Source organism: Electrona antarctica (assembly GCF_951216825.1).
Source record: "Electrona antarctica genome assembly, chromosome: 12".
Classification (NCBI taxonomy): domain Eukaryota; kingdom Metazoa; phylum Chordata; class Actinopteri; order Myctophiformes; family Myctophidae; genus Electrona; species Electrona antarctica.
Genome location: NC_136793.1, coordinates 41,237,436 through 41,264,986, shown reverse-complemented (window position 1 = coordinate 41,264,986; position 27,551 = coordinate 41,237,436). Strand labels below are relative to the sequence as shown.

The window sequence follows — 27,551 nt, the reverse complement described above, 5'->3', positions numbered from 1 at the left end:
ATTGTTCCTGTTTAAACATACTGTAATCTGTAAATACTCTGAATCAAAAGCAAGAGGGTTCCTACTCAAAATACTCGTTTTGAGTACTTGTTTACTTGCGTTAAGAGCAAAACTGACTGTGGCTTAATTATGCTCATTACATAAAGTACTCATTCTATTGTACTTAACACTGTGTAACATATGGAGTAGGTGATCAACACTCACATGACACTACAATACACGACAGTTTCAAGAAGATATACTTGAATCTTTACAATTGTGTCTATAATTGGTTATTTTCACGCAACATAAAGCAACATAAAGGGTAGTTTTCACTCTATACTTTATTTTATTATTACAGTATATTAAAATACCTTGATGTTTGGTACATGCATGATTAAAGGGCCTCTTTTGCAACCAGATCTATTTTAATGATGTTTAGGACACAAGAAACACTATCCTGGGATTTGTATGTGGTAATATGTGTTTTTAGATATTTTCATCATGACGCCATGTTCATGACCAAACCTTGTCATGAAAATGTGGTCTCACCTCCTTCCTGGACTACAAGTCACACCTCCACGCAGCCTCCCCCTCTCCACAAGGAGAGGCAGTGGACCAAAGTATTATGCTCATTGTAGGAATTCAGCAATCCAGTCAAACCCTAGTCAAACACACAGATTTCACATTTTTTCTGGCCATAGGGTGCACATTTCAAATTCCAAATTCAAATTCCAGCGGTGAAATGTCCCTTTAAACCATTTTCAGACCAAACTACTGTTAATTGTCCTATATACAACCCAGTTGCAGCTCTGATGCCCATTGTGTGGTAGCAATAATAGGGGTACATAACAATGCTCCTGACGTCCTGAGTGATTGCAGAGCGATCGCTTTGTTTGACTCGTGTATATCCAAATATACTTCTGGAGACTCCAAGGCCAGCAGCCCAGCGCTCACAGGCTATCCCCCAGACTAATGAAAATGAGTGAAGGAATTACTGCGACAAGGCTAGAGTTGAGTACACATCCAAGCACGCAGGCGCGCGCGCGCACACACACACACGCACGCACACACAAATAGCTTGGCAGAATACCTGGGGTTCACTCTCCCCAACACACGTCTCTTACCCAGCCCACAGGACAACAATCACTTATTTTGATTGTTTGCAGCCCGGGCTCTCAGCAGAATATCAATGTGCTTCTCCCCCCCCCCCCCCCCCCCCCTGTTCCCTCCACTCTCTTTTTCTCCCTTTGTCACCTGTAAATGCTTCTAAATTGTGGCTGTTGGTGCGACTCCAAGTCCTGTGATTGGTCAGCGGTGGGAACATCCTGCAACAGCCTGTGGGGTGAATAATATTTGCCAGGTGCTCTTGGCAGAGACCCCTTGTCGCTCCTCAACGAAGCGGCACGCCGCGCCTTCAGCTCCCAGACGTTTCATTAATAATGACTGCAAGCGTACTCTGTGGTTTTATTTGACTCGTGTCTCAAGGTGAATTTTCATCAGGTTCAAGAAGTGGCGCTTCGCCTCTGCTCTGTTCCATGCCTCGCATGGATGCCTTTGATTCATGGAGACATTTGCAGTGGTGGACTCAAGTGCTCAACCCAGTACTTGAAAGTGAAAGTACACCACTGGTCAAATATGACTCCATTACAAGTGAAAGTTGCAATGTCACGTTGTGACAGCTTGAACTACTATGTTCACAATATTTTAAATAGGGCTTAAAGGAGTAGTTCACCCAAAAGAGTACAATTTTCTATCAATTACGCACCCCATAAAGACTTGAATTCAGGGAGATTTTCGTGTTTTTGTCGCATGAACCCAATAATTTGATGAGTCTTTCAGAGAATTTCCTATTGACCGATGACCCGGTCATCAAATTATTGGCTTAGGAATGCGACAAAAAAAATCTGTAATTGCTATAAAATAAGCCCTTTTTTGGGTGAAGTAGGCCTACTGTAAAAGAGTCAAAAGTACAATGTCTTTGAACTGAAGTCAAGTATATAAATACTCAAGTAAAGTGGTAAATGGTGCATTTATATAGCACTTTTATCCAAAGCGCTTTACATAGATTCTGCATTACATTCACCCATTCATACACCGAAGGTGCAAGGCAAGGCACCAACCTGCACATCGGGAGCAATTAAGGGTTCAGAGTCTTGCTCAAGGACACTTCGACACTAACTACATGAATGCTACAGAAAATTATTCAAATAGAGTACTCAACAAATTGGACTTTGTTACTGTCCACCACTGTTCATGGAGACATTTGTCAACATGAAAGGGAATAAAAGTCACCTGGAATGGTACATTTCTCAATGACGAAAAGTGTTCTGTGAAGCAAGATGGTTAATTAGCTCACAAGGAAGCCTTAACAGATGAATCAAAGCAATGAATCTGGAACACGTCCTGTAATCATTCCCACTACCGAGTTATTGTTTTTCTGTTTTGATGATGAATGCACTTGAGTAATGCAATAGTAATACAGAGGTAATGCAAAATACATTTTCAAAGTTGACCCTGATCTGTTATAGAATAATTAAGCCTGCGCAGAATCATAAATAATTACATTTTCTTCTTGTTCTGAATAAATTATGTAAATTCCTTGCGGCTATTACAGTATATCTTATCCAGAGTCTCCAGAGCATGACGTGTTCTGCCTGTACTGTATACGTGTATATTTGTGTACAAAACATAGATATATATGAGAGCTAAGAGGTATGAGTTTCCTGTAACCCAACCAATCATATTTCATGTGTGTTGATATACCTCTACAGTGAGAGAAAGGAGAGAAAAATTGACTTTTGGAAAGTGCTGAGCTTGTTGCTCCATTTTGGAATTGTAAAATAATAAAATCTCTAGGATTTAACGCCCCCAACACCTCCACCCATCTCCACCTAACACTGTTAGGTGGAGATGGGTCTTATGTGTTCAGGCTAAAGCTGATGAAGACATTAGAGCACTCCAACAGCAAACTCTCCAATGAGGACATGACCCCGATTTCACACCAAGCCTCTGACATTTAGCCTCGACAAGCACAAGGTGGTTCTCAGGAGACCCGACAAAGATTACCCCGTTTCTCTAAACAGTGTGCAAGGTAGAGGCAGAGTACAGAGGCAGAGTACAATTTATCATGTGTACTCTATCTGGCAGAGACTGTATTTGGTCTAATAAAAAAAATGGCCTAAAAAGGAAAATAAACAAAATCACATCACTTCTGGGATGGTGATTAAGTTTGTGATTCAGCTGGGGGGAAACCTTGGTAAACTAAAGTACTGTAGAAAATACTTAAAAAATACTAATTCTGGACTGCCAAAGAAAACAACTGACAGATTACAACTTGTCCAAAATGCGTCAGCCAGAGTTTTAACTAAAACTAAGATGAGAACATAATTACTCCGGTTTTAGCTTCACTGCATTGGCTTCCGGTTGTTTGTAGGATTGATTTTAAAATGATTTTACTTGTTTATAAAGCTTTCAATGGTCTCGCACATTCCTACCTACATGTCCCAAACCGCCCCTCAGGTCCTCCACTGCTGGCCTGTTCGCTGTGCCTAAAAAATGCGGCAACTAAAAAGCACAGTGAAGCAGCTTTCTGCTTCTACAGGCCGACTGCGTGGAACAAACTTCCACTGTACCTTCGACAATTAAGCAGCCTCAAGACCTACTTCTACACTCTTGCCTTTAGTTGATCTTTTAAATTCTTTGGTGTTATTCATTTGCATTACTGCTATTATTTTAATGTTCTTTTATGCCTTTCTTTTCTTTTCATTGTCTCCACCAGGCCGAAGGCATGGGGAGAGAGTATGTTTTGCACTCCGTCCGTGTGTGTGTCCGTCCGTCCGTGTGTGTGTGTGTGTCCGTCCGTCCGTCCTTCCTTCCGTCCGTCTGTGTACAGCTAATCTCCGGCACCGTTAACCCGGCCGATGCCAAACTTTGCACACACACTCCCTGGATGCCAACGATGAACCTCTGCCCCACATTTTCCAGAACGGCCTGTTATAGCGCCACCATGAGGCAGCTTTTCACATTTATTACCTAAAACTGCATCAATCTGCGTGAAACGTTGCATGCACACTCCCTAGAGGCCAAGGACAAACCTTTGACCTGCATTTTCCGCATCTGCCTTTTATAGCGCCACCAGGAGGCCGACTTTTGTAAAACACATTTTTTTATATTACTCCTCCAGATTCTGTCCAAAAATCTCACAAATCGTTACACAGTATCTCTATGGTCATGTGCTCAAGTCGGATCTGTCTGATATTTCATATTCCATCCTAATTGCCTATAATTGGCTTTCACAGTTTGCAAGATTGCCCCGTTTTGAACAATAGCCTCAAATCATGAACGCACCATGCAATTTACGTGAAATCTTTCACACATTTTCTTACTAGGCTGAGGAATATATCCCACCCTTTTCACATTGGCCTGTTATAGCGCCACCAACAGGTTGATTTTTGCAAAACACATTTTTGGAACAAAATGCCTCAAATCATCCAATTGCCATCAAAGGCGTATGAAGAAATGGCTACAGAAATACATGATCTCTCTGTAGTCATGTGATCAAGACGAGTCTGTTGGATTTCTCAGATTGTACACTGATTGGCTAACATTGCCTTCCCGTTTTGTACAAAATGCTGCACATGTCCTGCTCATCCAGAATTCTATCCTCAGAGATGCTATGAGTGATCTGGCTCTCAACAAAATGAAGAAAATTGTTGCAAAAACAAATAAAAAAAAACATCCTCCTAAACATTTTGCCAAACATCACACACACTCCTATCCTCCTGGTGGAGACCTGTGCCCGGAAGGGCACTTTTTCTAGTTTTTTTCTCCATTGCTCTGTAAAGCACTTTGAGCTGCATTTCATGTCATAAATGGTGCTATACAAATAAGGGTTTAATATTATTATTATTATTATTATGAATAAGGAACAGGGGCAGATTGTCTAACACTACGATACGACCCTTTGCTTTTTTATATTTTTCATGGTCTGGATTTATAGGGCCTTTAAGGTATAAAGATTTCTAACCACTCCTGAAAGGGAAGTCCGAGGCATGGGGGAACAGCCAACAGGAGGAGGATTGTGCAGCCTGTTTGACGTAGTAAAACGTCCATAAGGAGGAATGACTCATGTCATGACCAGTCCTTTGAGAGGGTGTGTCGATGAGGCTGGTGAGCCGCATGACAGCATCATCTGGGAGCTACTGTAGCTCAACAGATGAGATAGCTCTCGGAGCAGTTTTGCCTGATCGATTCCTGCCGTCCAGCAAATTAGTCTTTGTGACTGAGCTGTGCCATGAGTCCGTCTAGTTCTGGACGTGTCTTGAAACGGGCATGGTAGTCAGCCTCCGTATGCTCCTTTACAGATACCTGAACACCCTCAGGTTGATTCTTCAAAAGGACATCGATAAAGGTTGGGCACAATGTGGCGCTGAGATGACAGAGCGGTACAACTCTCCTGTGAGTCTTGAGGACAGAGTCGACATACATCTTGGTGCCTTGCTCTTGCATGACCAGGACGTCTGTGCTTTTGGTGGGCAATGCATAGCTCTCCTGCACTTTGACGCCCAGCCTGTTGCAGAGGTTGTGGATGTACTGAGAGAAGTGCTCCACCACGGTCATGTCGTACCCCAACACCATAACGTTCAGTGTGGGGTACTCTGTATCCGTGGCTGTGCTGATCGCTTTCATTAGCTGTCTCTTTTTCTTGGGTGCCTCATTTGGTAGAAGATGCTTCCATCTGCCGATCTTATGCGTTGGCTGAGTTCTGTACTGTCTTATAGTTGCTAGAAATAAGTCCCCATGACGTGGATGCTTTAGAGATGCTGATGTCCTGTGTAAACAGGTTGAAGCTTGGTTCAACACAAATGAATATTGTGCAATTGAAGTCTGTAACTTCCGAATGCCAAGATCCATTGCTTCAGATGTATTGTCTGTGTAAAGGTATATTAACGATAAATATGACAACTCTGTTAATTAATGGTGTGTCCACCATCTGTCATTATTTTTGGTCCAACTTGGTGGTCCAACTCGTGCAACCTCTAATGAAAAAGGAAAGGGGACTGGTTGTCTAAGACTAGGCAACTAGTAGCTCAAGCCAAAGGAGTATGAGTCTGTATCCTGAGTATTGTCAAGTGGTGATAATCGGCACAGAGGTCGAGGGACTTAAAGTTCAAGTGTTATATAGATATATAGTCAAAGAGGTCTCTATTATGTCCTGTCCGCTGTCCTCTTCCGTGTCCTCCTGTGTGTCCCGTCCTGTGCTGAGGGGAGATAAGTAGCATTGGAAATCGTGGTTGTACCTGGTATCTTAGAATGCTTGAGTCGTCCCAGTGATGTCACAATGAGTCAGCCATATATGGAATCCCTGGTGTCTGACTTCGATGTATCAGCCAGCTCCAAATATGGAGTTCTATAGATATATTAGGCTAGATCCACAAGCACACAGTAGATCGGCTATTGTTGGTGCACGCCATCATTGTATGAGGTCAGAGTATAAAGCAGGCTTAACCATTTGAACTCTAGCAAGTCAGTGACACATCGCGGCCACAACGCACAGGCAAAAATGTAACTTCCGCATACTCCGCATATGTGACGGTCTATGACTTGGCCACCCGAACTGTGCACAAAGTTGTGCGCGCACAACGTGTACAACTTCTCAATTGTAGATAGATAGATATTCGAACATTCAGCTAAAACAAACAGCAGATCTACAACTTTTCAGCAAAGGGATTTGTTGGTGTTGAGGGAAAAACAAAAGGGACCAACTATAGACCCCTGGGGGACTCCGGTTTAAATAAGGTTTACTGTTTAAGTTGTTAAAGGTGTTTGCACACTGGTGCGTTTTTTTGGCTGAATATCAGACCGAATTTCGGAGGACGTAAAAGAAAAAATCACACCCGTGTGAACTGAGTGGTGCAACTCCCCCCCCCCCCCCCTCTCTCTCTCTCTGTCTCTCATTAGCAGGCAACAGTGCAGCACTATCTCTCTCTCTCTGTTTCTGGCACAACAGCGCCACTTTTGGTACTCATTGGTACTGGTGCTCATAGTCACATAGGTAGGTGAACGGACACATGAACACATAGGTAGGTTAACATGGACATTGCTGTTCCTTGGAGTGGTTGCACCACTCAAAAATGGACCTTACTTTATGCCAATCAAGTTTGCACACTGCCGCCGAATATTTCGTCCGTATCACTGACAGCTAGTGATAGCTTACTACTTTCAGATCCACAAAACGCAGTGCGTGCAACCACCCTACCCACTCTAGCTGCAGTGACTAAAGACACAACTTTGAAATCTCTCCCGAAGAAGCAAAAGAGTACCAGTCCACCTCTGACAGCCCTAAAGTTGCTAAGGCAAGAACAGCACTGAAGAAAGCCTCAGAGACCCATCGGACGTGTCTACCAGAGGTAAACGTAATGTTTTTTGTCCGGTGCTCCGATGCGTATGTCCCGTGGCAGCGTATGACGTAATGATTCATTTGTGCTTGATATGGCATTGGTGTCAGATTACATACGCATTGTATACATAGGGGCATTACCTTTAATCCACCATACACTGAAACATATCATTATTACGTCACCATCTAGAGCCAGTTATACCCTGGCATTGGTATTCATCACGTCATATGCTGCTACGGGACATACGAATCAAACGACCCAAGTAACCACAGTATACTGCTAATCAACTTACTTGCGCTCCCTGTGATGTGGTTCAATACATCATCATCATCATACTGTACTTATGCAAGAATAAAAGCTTGAAATGGTCGGTGTAACCACACAAAAACTGCACACAAAATAGGGCCCTGAGCGTTATGGTCCATTTGGACCCCCAGGCAGTCCTTGGACCCGACATGGAGAAACAGTAGCTCACTTGATTGGCCAAACTTTGCATGGGGTTTTGTGCATTCCAATTAGTCAGCATTCAACGGAACATCACAGTATAGTGGTCCATTATATTTACAGTTCAACAGAAGACTGATCCAATCCGCTGTGAGAGATATTGTGCTGGACGGTACGTCCACTTGGTTCCTGTCAGGCTGCAGTCACCGTAGGACACAAGCTGTATTCCTTCAGAGGGTCCGATGGAAGGTCCCGTCATTCGGACACATGCAGTCCGATCTGCGTGTACATCTTAAACGGTGGCTTTGTTCTGGGTGAAGTTGCCCCCGGTGACAACTGGAAGACAAGGGGAGAACTCCTCTGAGGTTCCCCACACTAGCTCAGGATACTCAGCCGTGCTGGTGGAGGATATCGTCTACATCTGGGGGGACGGGTTTGCTCGCGATAACCAACTGTATGCATTTGACGTCGACACCCACAAATGGCTTAAGACAGAGGTTTCCGGGACCGTTCCAGAGGCGAGGTCCGACCACGCAGCCTGTGTCTTGGGGAAGGTCATGTACATCCATGGAGGATGCACCCGGACGCAGGAACACAACGACATGTACAAGTTGGACACGATCACAATGGTCTGGTCTTTAATTAACACGAGAGGAACTCTACCACCTAAATCCTCACATCACTCTGCCACCGTTATCGGGACAAAGATATTTGTATTTGGGGGCAGGAAGAGCACCGCATCTGGCTTGTGGTTGTTCTTTTATGGAGACCTCAACAACTGGGACCACAACAACATCAGAGTGTTTGACACAGAGATCAACAACTGGCTGAGCATCACTCCTTCTACACAGCTTCTTCCTTATAGCTCTTTTGAACATGCAGCCTTTGCCTACAATGGAGAGCTGTACATGTTTCGTTGCCACAAGACCTTCAATGATCTGTGGAAGTTCAATACAAAGACCTTCTCCTGGAAGAAGGTCGAGCCCAAAGGGAAAGGTCCGTATAAGAAGTCTGGTATGGGCTGTTGCATGGTAGGAGATTGTGTCGTCATCTTTTGTGAAGACCAGTACATGTACATCTTGGACTTGAGTCCTAGTCTCAAGACATTCTGCAAGCTAGCAGTTATTCAGCACAGTCTGGAGAAGTCTGAACTCCCACACAGCATCAAGTGGGAACTGGCCACGATGACATCAGGTGGGAACTGGCATCAGGTGGGATTGGGAACTGGAATCAGGTGGGAAATGGGAGCATTTGGGAAATGGCAGAGGGTTGGCAAAGGAATCAGGGAGGAACTGGCAGAATGTCGGAACTTGCAGGTGGGAAATTGCAGAGGGTGTTGCTGATCTGAGATCAAAGGTAACCTACAGCATACGGGGTCTTCTTAAAATAGTTTGTGGAATCTGGGAACCGATAATTCTACAATATTTTTTCTATCACCTTATCTATAGGACTAAAGGAGTTTGTTGACATGCAAGAACAGGGTGAAAGGGATTTATCTCTAAAGTGTATGCATTTTCTGTCGACACCCTCTACTCATGTAACTGCTTAAAAAACTAAGCAGAATACGATTACTTGGTCAGTTGAGCTGGTCACTACCTGTGGCCAGCCAGGCTCCTGTGTGTGCCTATGCTGTGCTGTGCTGTACTCCGAAATAAACAACCACCAAGGAACATCTCGTCAAGCTGTCTACCGTCTCAAATTCTCTTCTGCTCTCCAGTTTTGGTTAGTCTCTGTACAGTGTACAATGGTAAAATCAGATACGACAGATGGTGGCTTGAAACTCGGCCATGGTGACATGTTCTTCACGTAATTTTTGGAGATGCTGATCCATTTTGCTGGCCCACCCTATTGATTTAGCATTTTTTTTAACATATATATTTTTTTTAAATACTGGTAAATAAATACATGAATCATTTTCATAATGTCTTTCTTTTTTTCAATACAATATTTTTTGTTGTGTTTTTTGCGTGATCGTCTTACATAATACGAATAAACAGGCATTTTTGCTCCGAGTCTGCCTCTACTCATAAGCTCCCAGCCTAACAAACAAGTGTTCACTTTCCACTAGCTCCACTGCCTCTCCCTTGTTCCTCACACAGTCCAGTCCATTGTTCATCTGTCTCGAACAAACTAGTGTTCCCTACACTTCCCGTAGCTCACCTAGCCACCTCTCCAGCCTTTTGTCGAACAATCAGATAAACTAAAGATTCTCGGGGGGGTCGGTGACGATAAAGATAAAGGATTATGCTTTTGTTATCGAATGCTCTGCTGATGACGTGCCTAATCTTCAGGCACCTCTTCACTATCAGCAACAGGTAGTGGAATGGGAGCTTTTTTGTGATCACATTGATGCTTTCAAAGGCTATATTTATTGCTGAAGCTTTTGAATGTACAGTAGGCTAGTTAGTGTGTGTGTGTGTGTGTGTGTGTGTGTGTGTGTGTGTGTGTGTGTGTGTGTGTGTGTGTGTGTGTGTGTGTGTGTGTGTGTGTGTGCGCGCGCGCGCGCGCGCGTGCGTCCGTGCGTGCGTGCGTGTTGTTACTGCCTGGCTGTCACTCTGGGGCGACCTTCTCTATATTCGTCGTGGATAGGCCAAAATAACCGCATAGGAATACGGACAAAACCAGATTATTCGTGCGACCCACAAGCACACGCACATGCCCATCCGCTCGTGGCCAGGCCCATCCTAGACTTCCGTTCTGGCTTCGCCACTGGTGTGTGTGTGCGTGTCTGTGTGTCTGTCTCGGTGTGTGTGTGCGTGTCTGTGTGCGTGTGTGCGTGTGGGTGAGAACCTTATCTTCTTGTAGAAGATCGGGTTGTTCCTTGTGCTATTGTTATGTGATGAGAGCAGAGCCTTTTAATCCATTTATATTCAGTGACCTCTATGGTTCCTCTATGGCTCATGATTGCAGTGCATTTGATTGACACAGTCATGTAGCTGTTTATGTTTCATGTAGAGTAGCGTCCTGTACGTACTGTATACGTCCCTTGACTTGATACAGTGCACCTCTCAATTGGCTTTCTGCTGAGCAAACGGAATGCTTTTGCTTCTTCTCTGGGATCTCTCACTGGGTGACGTCTGACAAGAAATATTGTCCTGTCACAGATAAATATACTGCAGGCGTTGGTGAGGGGAGAGGGGCATTGGAGGGCGGCTGTGCTTATAGTTGTCACTCCCAACCCTTATTAAATAGATGACAGAGAGATGAGGTCTGCAAGGATGCAAGGTCAGCTGTCAGACAAACCTCTCGCCGAGCCTTGTGTAGCTCCAGATGGCCATGAGACAAAGATAACAACAGTCCACCAAAGTGCCCGGCACTGCATCAAGACAAAAGTTAGTCCTTCTCTACCTGCAGAATCTACGTTAAATGTGCTCCACAGCGGTTCTGTCTACACAACGTGCATGTTGCTAGAATAAAACGTAGAAAATGTACACTGGCAATAGGTAAAACATACTGTAACATTTCAGTAACTATGCTGTGTCACCATATGGGACAAGGTAGACATCAGACTGTATTGGTAGGGGATTAAGCCTGCATATATTAAATATTTAAAATATTTTTGTACGTAGTTGGCAAAACTACCTGAAAATTGGACCAGTGCCCAAATAGAGTAAGACATTTCCTCTGCATTTTGGGTACAAGAAACTTGTTGGCAACTGTCAGGGATGGGTAAAGATATGACATGGCCTCCTTAGCACACAGCCGCAACCAGGCAAAATTCCAAACTAATTGGCAAACTGAACACCTGAATCATACCTCACAGCAAAATGTTTTAAAATAAATAACTATTCTGCCAGTCTATCTAGGGGAACCCTCGTTGAGTGTGTGCATAAGCCAGACTGTGACATCTGCAGAAAATGTTATTGCAGTACCGTTGCATATTCCATGTGTGAAAACTGACTGCTAAAAGTAAACGTATCTTGCTTACCGCAACTCTTGGACTGTCCAGAGGCAGTCCTGTCCTGTGTCATGTTGAGACGAAGATTGCAGCTGTGTGCATGTGTGCATGCATGTGTGTGCATGCATGTGTGTGCATGCGTGCGTGCGAACACACATGCACACACCATGTATACATACAGTACACGCCTTCACACCTATACATACTGGTACTGAAAGAAACACTCGTTCATGTATGCACACCAACACAATACTAGTGTACGCACATGGTACTGACATAGCCTGGAAACCAGACAAATCTGTCACAGGAAGAAAAACAATCCCTGGGGAGATTTGTCTGGCACTTACATTTCGCTCACCCCAGAGTTGTGGGTGACCAATCAGAGCCCACTATTCAAAGTGAGACTTGTACACATGCACGTACTGGCACAAAGAATACACTACTGTAAGTGCACTGACTGCTCCTGGTGTGAGACACACACTTTGGCACATGCACACAAACACATGTTCAAACATTTCTATTTTCACACGCACTGACTCAGTGAGTCTCCTTCATGACATGCAAGAGTCAGAAGAAGGTTGTTGCAGGTCCTGTTGCATCACTGCAGCACGGCAGCTGGCAGGTGGAGACGACTAACTTCATTTTCTTCTTTTTTTTTTGTACTGCTCTGTCTTTCTTCCTCTCTTTTCTTTTTTTCTCGCATTACCACCGTAACTGCAAGCTCTGCACAAGTTCATGGTAACTGGCCAGATCCCCGGGGCAGGGTGTGGGAGAGCACCCGCGAAGAAGACGGGGTTGTGTGTGTGTGTGTGTGTGTGTGTGTGTGTGTGTGTGTGTGTGTGTGTGTGTGTGTGTGTGTGTGTGTGTGTGCATGTGTGCATTTGTGTCTCGCTGGCGGCAGAAGTGAGCTGGGGGGGAGTTGATGTACTGCAGTGTTCACATTGGAAGCTTGGGCGAGAGTGAGACATCCTCCTTTTATCCTCCGTTGGCAGACACTCCTCACACGCCTCCTGCAATACCCAGCCCTCTCCCCACGATCCTCGCCCCCCTTCCTCCCTCCCATCCTCCCTCCCTCAATCTCAGCTCTTACTTTACCATCTTGATCAGCATCTTTTCCTCACCCATTTCCCTTCTTGCTTCCATCACAATCTCATCCCCTCCCCTCCTTCCCTTGTTTGCTGCTTAACCATCTCCTTCTCCCTATATCCTTTCATCTGTACCATACTTCCATTGCTCTTTGTCTCCTTACACCCCTATTTCTCTCCTGTCGTTCTGCCCCCCTCCCCCCATGTCTCTCGCCCTTCTATCCCTCATCCCTGCATACATTCATCCTCGCTTCGCTCTCTCCCCCTCCCCCATGTCTCTCGCCCTTCTATCCCTCATCCATGCATACATTCATCCTTGCTTCGCTCTCTCCCTCCTTTTCTCCCCAACCACCTGTGCTGCCTCAGCTCCCGCTCATCCATCACTTCAGCTACAAAGAGATGAGGTCGCTTGAGGGAATCTTAAGACCCTATACTCAGCACTGTCGCATTTAAGCTGCATTCTGGGGGAAACTAAAATATCATCTCAGCACAGCAATTAGCTATAATATGTGATCTGGTGGTTGAAGAGCTATACAGAGCAAGGGACATTTGTGACATAATGCTTTTAAACCGGCTTAAAACTACCCTCTGATCTCCAGTTAGTCGTTAACAAGCAGATTAGGCTCTCACATATCTGAAGAGATCTCTCAAGAACTTTGATGTGCAGGTAGCTTTTTGAACAGGATTGGTTTAAGCCAGGCCTCAGTTACATGCGTAGAAAAGAAATATTCATTACTTAGCGTATTTGATGGATGTCCCCCCCCCCACCCAACCCAGTATGTTTCATCTCATGATCGTGACTCATCTTTGTTTCCCCTCTACAGTGTCTCTTCCTCCTCCCTAATACCCGGTTCGGGTTTATTGTTTGTGAAGACCCTTTTTGAGAGATGAAAGTGAACATTTCTTTCAAGCTATGCTCTGGGCTTTATGGAGAAACATCAAACGCACTCCAATTACAAACACTATTGCTCCATACAGTATAGTATGTATTAGAATATTCATTGGGCGCTCACTATTCTTAGGCGAGAGATTATGAAAGCTATATGATGATAATTCATGCACTGAATATAATCTTTTATGTCTGCACTGGGGTTCTGTAGTGTTCAGCAGCTCATTTGTAGGAACAGAACTTGATGAACCGCGTCAAATGAAAACTGCTTCCACTGTCACGCCCGACACCCCTGTCACAATCCAAAACTAGGGTGCCAGATGATGTTATTTTGTATGGTGGGGCTAATATTGGAGGACATTGTCCAAGTGTACTGTAATGTATACATCAGGATAAAAATTACAGCCAGCATGCTGTGATAATTTCAGACTCTGACGTAATGACATCTTGCAGTTTAATTATGCATTCATTCACTCACTGTAGCTCTTAAATTTTGTATAAACCATCCCCTGGGGGAATTGCGATGCAGACGACTTAAACTTGCACAATATAATCTATTCCACATCAAAAGGTTATCCCTGTGACTATGCCAGTAGGTACGCTGACCACATCCAAGCAAAGATTCAATCATGACATCATGGGGTCAGAATCTGGCTGATGACCTGTCTTTCCTGATCCTCTTCACTCTACCATTACAGTGCATTGACTACAAATCATAACATTGTGGATTGTCCATTTTGTTTTCTTGACTCGGACACAGGTCTGACCATTTGCCATTCGAGACCACAGGATTATATCTTTAAATACCTGTCTGACAGAATTTGAGCAGCCTGACGCTCAACCTGTTACTGGCCTCTCTTCTGTGGTTAAAAGGAAATGCACAGTGCACAGTGTTTTAATAGGCTTTACACATCCCAGGGGACATGGGAGAGGGGCTTGTCAATTATCGCAATACATAATAGAGCTTGAACCAGGTGCTTCTTGTCTTGGCCTGCCTGCATGCTTGCCTGCCTCCCATGGTTTCAGCATAGGGGAAGAACATTAGTTGTCCACAACACGGACAACTAATTCAATGACACAGATTTCTACTCCACTTTTTATCTCGCCCCACCCCTCTCCCTTTCTCTCACACTCTCACTCAATCACTCTCTCTATTCACAACCACCCCCTCCTTTTAACCGCTCCTCTCTCTCTCTCTCTCTCTCTCTCTCTCTCTGTCCTTGAGTTTAGCGTAGCCGTGTGAGACCAGGATGTGGGCCAGTGAGTGGCAGAGTGGAAAATGTGAAGAATGGTTCAGTTAGACAGTGTTGGTAGACGTCCAGGGGAGACATCCACCCATGGAGGGTGGAGTGTGTTGGGGTGGGGGTGGGGGGGTACAGGGGTTGGGGGCAGCTGCTGCAGATGAGATGAAACAGGAGTGAAACAGGGGATGAGCAGTGGACCCTGGGCTCCCGTAAGCCTAATTTATACTTTGTTCCACGTTCCACTGTGTCGCTGGACAAAAGTAATTTTAAAACTGTTGAAACTATCATCGCCCTGCGATAAAGTATGAATTAGTCCTCAGAAAGACAGGAGAGAAATAGTTGGAAGATAACATAATTATTGGATAAACAAAACTTTATGTTAAAAGAAAAAAAGGTTGACAAACCCGGCCGCCAGGCATACATCCCTGCCAGGCTAGGTTGCCTACACAGGGACCGCAAAATCTGACCAATACATCTTCATCGCATGAGAATGGTGATGCTCTTATTATTTATTGTTCATACTGTACAGTCCAATGCAGATGGTACTGTACTTTGAATTAACAATACAACTGGCCACGTCATCAATGCACGCATGCACGCACGCACGCACGCACGCACGCACGCACGCTAAACATATTTGCCAACAGGTCCCTCTGTGCTCTGTGTTTTCATTTTTGTATAGGCTAACTAATGGGTATAATTGTGGTATAATCAGTCTAGAAGTGCAGAAAATCTTACATTTCTGAAAAGTTTATCAATTTAGGTTGTGTTTTTTCAAAAGTGCTATGCAAAGTTAATTAGTGTTCGTATTGATGAGAGAAGAGGAATAATGTGAACAGTCACATATGGATAACAAACCCCCTGTGGGGAGCTTCCATGACAACAACAAAACCCGCTTCCTTTGCGTTTCTGTGACAACAACAAAGCTTGAATCTCATCCATTTTTCAGCAGCTGTTCTGGGTACAGCCAGCTCGTACTTGTGGTAGAGTGTGTACGTCACAGACGGGGCCAGAATGTTCCATTTAGAGTGTTTGTGTAGGCTGCTGTCCTTACTCTGGGTGAATACAGAGGTGTCAGAGTATAAAGGTACAAGTGGGATTTGCCATTTCACTCCAGACAGGGAGTAGCCAAGGATTACAAACGGTGTAACTTCTTTTTAAATATAATTGTCACTGGTATATTTGTCATAGTAACCATTCCACATGAATGTGTTTGTTTATTTTATTTAACTGGTGAGTGTCTCGCCCTGACACTCAGAGGTGTTTTGGAAATGGAAACATGCTGTATTTATGTTCATGACCTGTTGGCATTGCTCAAGTAAATACACACCATCATAGAACAAGATTAACACCCGCCAACGGCCAATGGCGTGTAGATTTCCTCTTGAATTACGGCGATTAAAACCAGCAACTCATGTAAAAATCACACTTGTGTGAAGTGATGGGGGCTCATATCATCATACATCACCATACATCACATTCCGTGCTCAGCCAATCAAATCATCACAAACGTCATCATGTCGGCCAATCACTTTTGGCGTCTTCACTTTTAAGCCCTCACTTTTATCTTCAATATGTAGCCTACTTTGCTCAGCCAATCAAATCATTGCAATGGGGTGATCAGCCAATCACAAGCCTGCAGCATCGCATGCGTGCATTAATGAACGTTAAACCACCAGTATTGACGTTAAACCACCCCCTCTCATGTAACATTGCTTAAATGATACTTGTGATGCTGACGAGATGGAATGTGGTGCCATTGCCTGGGTTAACCACATTAACCTTGGTGTCCCTATTTTGAAAAAATATTTTCCAAATATTTCATGAAACCATTCATGAATACAGAAAATAGCCAATCTCAAGCTTAATACAGTATGCATCGCAGTGCGACACATTGTGAGCTTGAAGATTAGATTTTTTAAATGTATTTTCCATACTTTTGAAATAGGGCATAAGTGGTACTGTGATACTGAGACTATACTGAAAATGTATTAATTAATTGTGCTGTACTGTAGGCAGGCCGACATTATATAAAAGTCTACCAAATGGCTGTGATAATGAATGTGATATTGATATACACATACAGTACAGAACACAACAGCTCCATACCAGACTCCAAACCATTTCTACCTTTCTCCAGAAGGCTTGTCTGGGGCCAATCAAGGATGTTGCAACATGTAATGTCCCCCCATCCTCCTATTCTAAAGTGATAAATTAACAACTCTGACAGGCCTGCCCTCGGTTCCAGAGGAAAACAAAGCCATTAAGGACAGGGACCATCGTGGCCTCACACAGAGAGCAGATTGCAGGACGTTCTTTTCCCCCTCTACCCTCCTGCAGGCCAAGATATGAGAGGGCAGTCAGCCTCACCCTCAGCCCACCTGGTCCTGTGTAACATTAGGGTTAGGAGTCCCACTGTGAAGCCTGACATGGCAATACATCACAACGCCACCACAAACCCAGAGGGGACTGAGTTTAAACTGGGCAAGGACAGCTGGAGGATGTCATGGTTGTGGGAGAACAGAGTATTTGAGGGGTGTACAGGAGGGATGGCTGCCAGAGGCGCATAGGGTCAGACAGGAAGTGGCCACTCTCTCTCAGCTTCCTGTCAGGAAGTGAACGGACATGGTTATATATAATACACACACACACACACACACCAGTGAATTACTGAAAGAGACAGCGGAGCGAGAAACGATGAGGTGGTCTTATGTGAACATGACTTCCTGTATGGGGGCCCATGTGATACCATGTGGGACCTCTGCTTTCCTTGAGGTCCCAACTAGTCAACCGTCAACACTCCTACCACAGAAATGCAAATAGGTGACCGTATTTATGCCAAGCTCTTCATGGTTGTGTGTCAAAACTGGGTGAGCACCAGGAGAGGGTGGCATTCTAATATGAGCGGTATCTATTATACATTTGAGAAGTTGTACCCAACCCAGGAAAAGGGACCCAAAGTCAACAGCTACGTCACTACTGCAACACACTGCAACGCCGTCTTACACACTACACTCACACGGCAGTGACGTCACAGACTTACCCTCCGCGTCGTTCCACGGCTATCTCCTCATGTCGCGCCGAACACCGAGCCTCAACACCACCCGCGGAACAAAGGAAATTGCACTGCCACCAAAGCCGCCTCCTTTCCACACTCACAAACAATATCAACAAAAAAAACGCCACAAGCACCCACACCCCCGCACGCACACTCACGGGCCACGGAACACTGTTGAAAAAATGCCATTCAACACGCTACTTACACACACTACCACTCGCTTACAATACGCGGACCTGGCGACACTACATGCCCTCTCCCATTTGCTCAAAGCCCACCACGTGACCCACAAGTTTTTATGTTACATTGCACAGTTCCGGATGGCCAACAGGAAGTTACACACTACACACACACACATTAGAAGAACAACAACAACACCAACACTACACACACACACACACACACACACGGGCCACGGACCACTGTTGCCAGGTCTATGAAAACAGGTCCAAAACAGGCCCAGAAACAAAGCCTTTCACCACCCTACTTACACACACTACAACTCGCTTACAATTCGCGAACCTGGCAACATTGTACCCCGTCTTCCCATTGCCATCCGTTACATGTCACACCGCTGAAACATGAAGTGGAGTCTGTCAAATCCCGCAATTTCCTTCATCCCATATTGAGCATATCTGATCATACAGTCGACAGACAGACAGACAGACAGATAGACAGCAATGCTGTGAGCAGTGTGCTCTCATTGGTTGTAATACAGGCCTTATCGGGGCGCTGTCGCAACCTAGTTCATACTGTATGATATCCAGTCGACGACAGAGTCAAATATCAAACGTGCTAGATGTTCAGAAATGGTCGGGGAGGCGTCGGCGAGCGCTTTTATCGGTGCTGGATCTTCTCGCAGCTCCTTTCACACACAGCGAGCAAAACCACGCCGATCAAAGCCCGATTTTACGTCAGATCGGGGGTTGTCGGCGAGCGCCAAAAATGCTCCCCGACAGCATAATCGGAGCAAATATCGGGCAGTGTGTACGAGCCATTAGGGGCAACATTTCAAAGTCGACTTTGAAAGTTCAAAGTCAGAGACAGTCAGAGACAGTGACGCAGAGAGAGTGACGCAGAGAGAGTGACGCAGAGACAGTCAGAGACAGTGACGCAGAGACAGTGACGCAGAGAGAGTGACGCAGAGACAGTGACGCAGAGATTGACGCAGAGACAGTGACGCAGAGACAGTGACGCAGAGACAGTGACGCAGAGAGAGAGAGAGAGACGGCATACTATAGCATGACGTTTTTTCATCATTTTTGAGGATTTGAAAAAAAGACGAAAATCACTCCGAGACCATGGACTATATATAGCCCATGGACTTGTAATACACACACGCACGTGCACACACACATACACAGGGCACAGTAGCACGGTACAGCAAAGTATGCTACAGTACAGTACAGTACATTACAGTACAGTACTGTACTGTACTGTACAGTATGGTAAGGCACAGCACAGCACAGTACAGTATGGAACAGTACAGTATGGGGCAGTATTGTACACTGTATTGTACAGTACCGTATAGTACAGTATGACACAGTTCAGTACAGTACAGAAGAGAAGAGAGCAGAACAGGAGTACAGCACAATGGAGTACAGTACAGTACAGTACAGTGAAGTACAGTACAGTGGATTACAGTACAGTACAGTACAGTACAGTACAGTACAGTACAGTACAGTACAGTACAGTACAGTACAGTACAGTACAGTACAGTACAGTACAGTACTGTACAGTACAGTACAGTGGAGCACAGCACAGTGAAGTACACAGTACAGTACAGTACAGTACCCCCTGTTACCTCCTGACCTAGCTGACGCACACCCATGGAAATATAAATTGCATAAGCTATATAGAGACATACATTTCCTATTTATCCACATATACATGCACATATATGAACCTGAATATGGCATATATATATGCAACATAGGCTATGTTCTGCATATAATTGCCATATATTGCCATAATATGTTAATATATTTATAATAAAACCATAGCACCACCATTAGCTTTTTCATGTCGTGCACCCCCTAGAAGGCGCTCGCGCACCACAAGGGGTGCACGCACCACAGTTTTGGAACCACTGAACTACACTATACAGCAGCATGTGATAAGAATGGAGGTCACTTTAATACTTGTTTTTTGTGTGGCTTTCGCCTTTATTTTATATATTTTCTGTATAGAGCGACAGACAGTAGGCTGACAGGAAATGGGGGACAGAGATGGGGGGGTGACATGCAGTAAAAGCCGTCGTGATCTGGAGTCGAACCCGCGGCACACTGCCAGACTTGGACTACCTGCCAAGGTGCCTGCACCGCTGAGCCACAGCCCAGGCCTAATCCAATATACTTAAAGAAGAATTCCGGACTAACCTACTTTTCTTATACATTAGGTAAGACTTGGACTTGGATGCCACATGTCACGTTACTTGAAGATAGTTTGAAAATGAAACAATCTAGACATCTGTCTTTCATAATGACCAGATACACTCCACAGTGTTTTGTCCCAAATCAGGTGCCGTAAAAAGGTCAACCCACCGTAAGACCCACCTGCTCTGAGCTGTGTGCGCTCTGGATGGAGTTATGTACTTTTCACCACTCGTTCTTTGATATAACAACATCAGATTACGGTAAGAAAATGGTTAGTCCGGAATTCTGCTTTTCCCATTCACCCATTTTTTAACTATCTTCATATAACGTGACGTCATCGCGCATCCAAGTCAAAGTCGATGGCAAAATAAACGTTTTATTCCATATAATTCCGTATGATGTATGATGACAGTGACGCAGAGAGAGTGACGCAGAGACAGTGACGCAGAGAGAGTGACGCAGAGACAGTGACGCAGAGAGAGTGACGCAGAGACAGTGACGCAGAGAGAGTGACGCAGAGACAGTGACGCAGAGAGAGTGACGCAGAGACAGTGACGCAGAGAGAGACACGGCATACTATAGCATGCCGTTTTTTCATCATTTTTGAGGATTTGAAAAAAAGACGAAAATCACCCCGAGACCATGGACTATATACAGTATAGCCCATGGACTTGTAATACACACACGCACGTGCGCACACACTACACAGGGCACAGCAGCACGGTACAGCACAGTATGCTACAGTACAGTACAGTACAGTACAGTACAGTACAGTACAGTACAGTACAGTACAGTACAGTACAGTACAGTACAGTACAGTACAGTACAGTACAGTACAGTACGGTAAGGCACAGCACAGTACAGTATGGAACAGTACAGTATGGGGCAGTATTGTACAGTACAGTATTGTACAGTACCGTATAGTACAGTATGGCACAGTTCAGTACGGTACAGTTAAAACAATCAGGCCTATTGGCGTATAAGTCTGAGTTATAATAAATAAAATAAATAAATAAAGGTCCTGTACCTGCGACAGTATATCTTGATACTGGTAGTAGTATGGGCACAAGGAAAACGCAAAACTATTTCCTTTTAAGTGAAATGGCTGGTCTTTATAGATGTTTACAGATAGATCAAACCAAAATCATACAAACTGGGCAATCAATCCCTTCAAAATGTAAATTAAATGTTCCAGTCCCTTCAAATTATCCCCTGCAATGTCCCTTTAAAGGTGCCCCAAAATCAGCGTTCCAAAAGTAATCCCGAAAAAGTAATCAGAGTATCCAGAGTAATCCAACCACTGTAGATCCTCTTCTGTTCAATTTAGACAGTCCAAAAAACTTACGAAACAAAAAGGCAATGCATTGCTTACCGGAAAAATGAAAAAGTATATGCTGCTCACCCAACCTTTAAGTCGGGCGTGGTCCGCTGGGTCCTTTGTTCACCAGCTCTGTTTGTTTGACAGAGCTCCAAGCCTCAGAAGCTGCCCTACCAAACTTTATTTCCTTCCCTTGGTAAAGTTCTTCAGTCAGACCGGCATTTTTTGCGTTTACCTCTGAATTGGCATAGTATTGGCCTTTAAAAGAGTGTGTTTGGCAAAGAAAACTAGCCACACCAAACTCTCTTCTTACTGCCCAAAATGGAACCCAGGCTCGGCGCCTCACTTCCTGGTCTTTTATAGCTTCCTGGAAATATTGCTCACACACATTTCCCCACAGCTCCCCTTGTGATTAAACCTTGTCATTTGTCAACAGAAAATTGATGACCATGGTTCAACTACACAAAACACATTATATTGTATGTCCGTACAATACATTTCAGTGTTAAATATTCAACCTTAGTTTAACAAACATATTCCCCTGTTATTCCCCAGTATGTTTAATTTTCTTTCATACTCATACCAGGCCAGGAAATACATTGTTTCGCACATTTTATGTGGCAGTGTCACACAGTACAGTACAGTACAGAAGAGAAGAGAGCAGAACAGAGGAGTACAGCACAATGGAGTACAGTACAGTACAGTGAAGTACAGTATAGTGGAGTACAGTACAGTACAGTGGAGTACAGTATAGTGGAGTACGGTACAGTACAGTGGAGTACAGTACAGTACAGTACAGTACATTACAGTGGAATACAGTACAGTGGAATACAGTACAGTACAGTACAGTACAGTACAGTACAGTACAGTACAGTGGAGTACAGTACAGTGGAGTACAGTACAGTACAGTGGAGTACAGTACAGTGGAGTACAGTACAGTACAGTACAGTGGGGTACAGTACAGTAGAGTACAGTGGAGTACAGTACAGTACAGTGGAGTACAGTACAGTGGGGTACAGTACAGTACAGTACAGTACAGTACAGTACAGTATGGTAAGGCACAGCACAGCACAGTACAGTATAGAACAGTACAGTATGGGGCAGTATTGTACAGTACAGTACAGTATTGTACCGTACAGTACAGTACAGTACAGTACAGTACAGTACAGTACAGTACAGTACAGTACAGTACAGTACAGAAGAGAGCAGAACCGAGGAGTACAGCACAGTGGAGTACAGTACAGTACAGTGAAGTACAGTACAGTGGAGTACAGTACAGTACAGTACAGTGGAGTACAGTACAGTGGAGTACGGTACAGTACAGTGGAGTACAGTACAGTACAGTACAGTGGAATACAGTACAGTGGAATACAGTACAGTGGAATACAGTACAGTACAGTGGAGTACAGCACAGCACAGCACAGCACAGCACAGTACAGTGGAATACAGTACAGTACAGTACAGTACAGTACAGTACAGTACAGTACAGTACAGTACAGTACAGTACAGTACAGTACAGTACAGTACAGTACAGTACAGTGGAGCACAGTACAGCACAGTACAGTACAGTGGAGTACAGTACAGTACAGCACAGTGGAGTACAGCACAGTGGAGTACAGCACAGTGGAGTACAGTACAGTGGAGTACAGTATACTATTCCCGCTAGGTTGCCATCCAAGCAACTTGGTATATAGAAACATTGCCACTTGCCATTCTTGCTTTTAGATGGAAATAAAAACAAGCAAAACAAACAATAGGGCCACTCAGCCAGGTTGACAAGTTTGCGCTTTCGAAGCAACTGGATATATGAAAACATCATGGTGGCCATGTTTGCTTTTCCAAGTAAAAAAACCAAACAAAAAAACAGTATTGAGTATCGCCCTTCTGCTATTGCCTTCTTCCCATTTGCGACGCGTGGTGCTAGGATGAGCGGGCCGAAGGCCCGCGAAATTCTAGTACCATACATAAAAGTTGTCCGAATGTTTGAATTACAGCCGCTGTAGAGGAGTTCAGCCTGAGCAATTACAAAAAGAAAACTTGATTGCCAATCAACAGGCTCTTTAAGCCTTCTGAACTGTTTATAGGATATCTTTTAGCAAAGTGTTTGTTATTACACACATTTGGCTCCATTTGAACGCTCAAGAACAATTAACAAGTCTAATAGGCCTTTCCAGGAAAGAGGTATACTGTTTATCTTGGCTCGCCAAAGTCGAGCAGCTCAAATTGATGTGCAGGAATAAAACATCGACACGTCCTCAAATATTTATACGGCCCTGTGTTAAACGTACCGTTGAGCAGGACTGCATGGGGCGCTGAACTGCCATTGATTGAGCTGGATTGCATGCAGCTTTGCAGCGAGAGTGAATGTTAATGTGGGGCAACCTGATGCATCCCCAGAGGAGACAACAGCAATAAAAGTCCGCTCTGTGTGGTGCTCAACACAACAGCCTTTCAATCACCACACTCAGTATTTAGTTAATCAATAGATGAGTGATGGAGCCCGACCTATAGCCATCGGGTTTGACCCATTTTGCATACATACTAGAGAGGAAGACTATAAATTTGATTGCGTACGATTCACAATGCTTCGTGTGACCAGCTTGCCTCACCACAACCAACTACAGTCGAGCGGTTCCCAAACCTTTTTGGCCATGCACCCCCTGTTACCTCCTGACCTAGCTGACGCACACCCTACACATGGAAATATAAATTGCATAAGCTATATAGAGACATACATTTCCTATTTATCCACATATACATGCACATATATGAACCTGAATATGGCATATATATGCAACATAGGCTATGTTCTGCATATAATTGCCATATATTGCCATAATATGTTAATATATTTATAATAAAACTATAGCACCACCATTAGCTTTTTCATGTCGTGCACCCCCTAGAAGGCGCTCGCGCACCACAAGGGGTGCACGCACCACAGTTTTGGAACCACTGAACTACACTATACAGCAGCATGTGATAAGAATGGAGGTCACTTTAATACTTGTTTTTTGTGTGGCTTTCGCCTTTATTTTATATATTTTCTGTATAGAGCGACAGACAGTAGGCTGACAGGAAATGGGGGACAGAGATGGGGGGGTGACATGCAGTAAAGGCCGTCGGGATCTGGAGTCGAACCCGCGGCACACTGCCAGACTTGGACTACCTGCCAAGGTGCCTGCACCGCTGAGCCACAGCCCAGGCCTAATCCAATATACTTAAAGAAGAATTCCGGACTAACCTACTTTTCTTATACCTTAGGTAAGACTTGGACTTGGATGCCACATGATGTCACAGATGTCAAATCTGTCTTTCATAATGACCAGATACACTCCACGGTGTTTTGTCCCAAATCAGGTGCCTGTAAAAAGGTCAACCCACCGTAAGACCCACCTGCTCTGAGCTGTGTGCGCTCTGGTCAGTCTGAAACAAAGTTTTCCTTCAGTCTGAAACAAATCTGTTTACTGAAAAAAGACGATCAATTTTGAGCCTGTAGATCTGTTGTTTTTGACGAACAGTGAAAAGATCATGCTGTTTGTGAGTAAAACTAGCTTGGTTGACACTGACAGACATCCTGGGAAAGTTGTATGGGTGATAAATTGAGGGAGCTATCCTGCTGGCACTTTGAGCATGTGTGTTTATATGTATGTGTCTGCACACTTGTCACTTGCGTAGGTGTGTGTGTGTGTGTGTGTGAGAGGGAGAGAGTGTGTGTGTGTGCGTGCGTGCGTGCGTGCGTGCGTGCGTGCGTGCGTGCGTGCGTGCGTGCGTGCGTGCGTGCGTGCGTGCGTGCGTGTACAGTATATACACATGGGAGCTGAGGTTCTCAGCTGCATCGCCCAAATGAAATTAGCCATGGTGGTGGTGCCAAGTCCTTAATACCACAAGTCTGCAGTAAGAGAGTCAAGGTCAGGCAGATTCTGCTGATGCATTTTATTATCTGGAGCCAACACTGGGCTATTTGACCAGAGGTGTACCACCATCACCCTCCCACCCCTCCTCCAACCAACCCCCTGCTTCTCACACCCATTCATCCTCACATCTCTCTACACACACTCACATCCCTCCTCCTCCATTATCAACCCAGGCGCTGCTCGTGGCAAGGGAGCCAGTGCATTTACCCGTTAAATTAAGCGGAGGCGGAGGGCAGGGTGGGAGATGGGTTGGGTGTGGTGGAGGTGGAGGGTGTTTGGATACCCTTGCTGATGTAAGGCGGTGGGAGATGGATGGGACGAGGTGTCCTGATTTCCCGTGTGACCAGCGTAATTGTGTTATAATGGAGGTGGGAGCCGAGGGGCCATACGCAGGGTGGGGGGGGGGCAGAGGTAAACAGTCACAGTCAGGCAGTGGTGCAATACTGAAATGTAGAAATAGCACAGGGTTCCTTGACGGTGTTCCAAATGGAACTACATTTTTAAGGAATATTTTTTAAACGATGCAATACTGCCCCATCAAAGTTGGTGTTGTGACATTAGATATTGTCAATTACTTGTATGAGAAGGAGAGAGGTGGTGGAGTAAGCTGTTTTAGCAGACAGTTTGAGGGTCCAATGGAGTTAAGAGGTTTTGTCCAATGCATTTTTTACTACTTTCCATTGGTTCAATATTTTCGAAACAACACACGGACGTAAAGGGTGTTCAATAGCACTGATTTATGAAAAAATAATAATCAAAAACCTCAAAAATTGGGTTATGAGGTTTCCTCCGGACAGCAACGATTTGGTTAAATGTTTTGAGAATGGCATACAGTAATCTAACATGCTATTTTGCTGTAACTATATCTCTGAGCTCATATCCCCTCTCTTGTCCTGTCCTTGGTCTCCAGGCACCATGCGGCCGGTGCACCGGAACTTCTACGAGCCGTCGTCCGCCCCGGGGAAAGGCGTGGTTTGGGAGTGGGAGAACGACAACGGCTCGTGGACGCCCTACGACATGGAGATCTGCGTGACCATCCAGAATGCCTACGAGAAGCAGCACCCCTGGCTGGACCTGACCTCCCTGGGCTTCGGCTACCTCATCGACTTCAACAGCATGGCGCAGACCAACCGGCAGAGCCAGCGCAAGAGGCGCCTGAGGAGGCGCATGGACCTGGCCTACCCGCTCATCATGGGCTCCATCCCCAAGTCCCAGTCCTGGCCCATGGGGGCCAGTTCTGGACAGCCCTGCTCCTGCCAGCAGTGCATCCTGGTCAACAGCACCAGGGCGGCCTCCAACGCCATCCTGGCCTCCCAGAGGCGCAAGCTGCACGGCGGAGGGGCGGGGGGCGCCGCGGGGGGCGCGGGCACCATGGCGGCGGTACGGCAGAGCAACACTTTCCCCGGGACCTCGCTGTGGTCCCCGTCCTCCACCTCCTCCTCTGTGGCCGGCGGCAAAAACAACAACATAAGCGTGGGAGGAGGGCAGGCCAAGGCTGAACAGGTGCAGTCGCTGCTGTCCACTGCCAACTTCCCCTGTTCCCCTGTGATGCCGTCGCTTCCGTCTGCCCACCACGGCCATCATCACGCCCTCACCATCAACGGGCAGAATAACCTGAACCGTCCCGGCACCCAGCGCATCGCCATGGGCGCTGCCAGGGGCTCCATCCCTCCAGGGTAATTATGCCTTACGAAGCACTAAATGCATACCTTTTCCTATACTCTCCCAATTTAAGGGTTAGTTTTGTGGAGTCTGCAATAGTCGTGCTTGCTCTCGTAGCACTGGTGTAATGCTGCGATCAGGCGAATGTGCAGATCAGCCCTGGCAACGGGAGGATATAGCAAGAAAGACAGACAATCTTTCCCTCTGCTTGTCTACTCGCCTCAGCCTGCATGTATCTGGTATACTGTACTGTCATCTCTCTCTCTCTCTCTCTCTCCC

General features: G+C 45.2%; 1 protein-coding gene across 2 annotated transcripts in view; it reads left to right on the top strand.

Moving 5' to 3' along the window:
* The window catches only part of dtx1 (deltex 1, E3 ubiquitin ligase), a 70,484-nt gene that overhangs the window by 10,701 nt on the left and 32,232 nt on the right, over positions 1 to 27,551 (top strand). For both annotated transcript variants that reach the window (XM_079515238.1, XM_079515237.1), the window contains exon 3: positions 26,521 to 27,286. In XM_079515238.1, the coding sequence (XP_079371364.1) occupies positions 26,521 to 27,286 (766 nt within the window). The remainder of the gene's footprint in view (positions 1 to 26,520; positions 27,287 to 27,551) is intronic.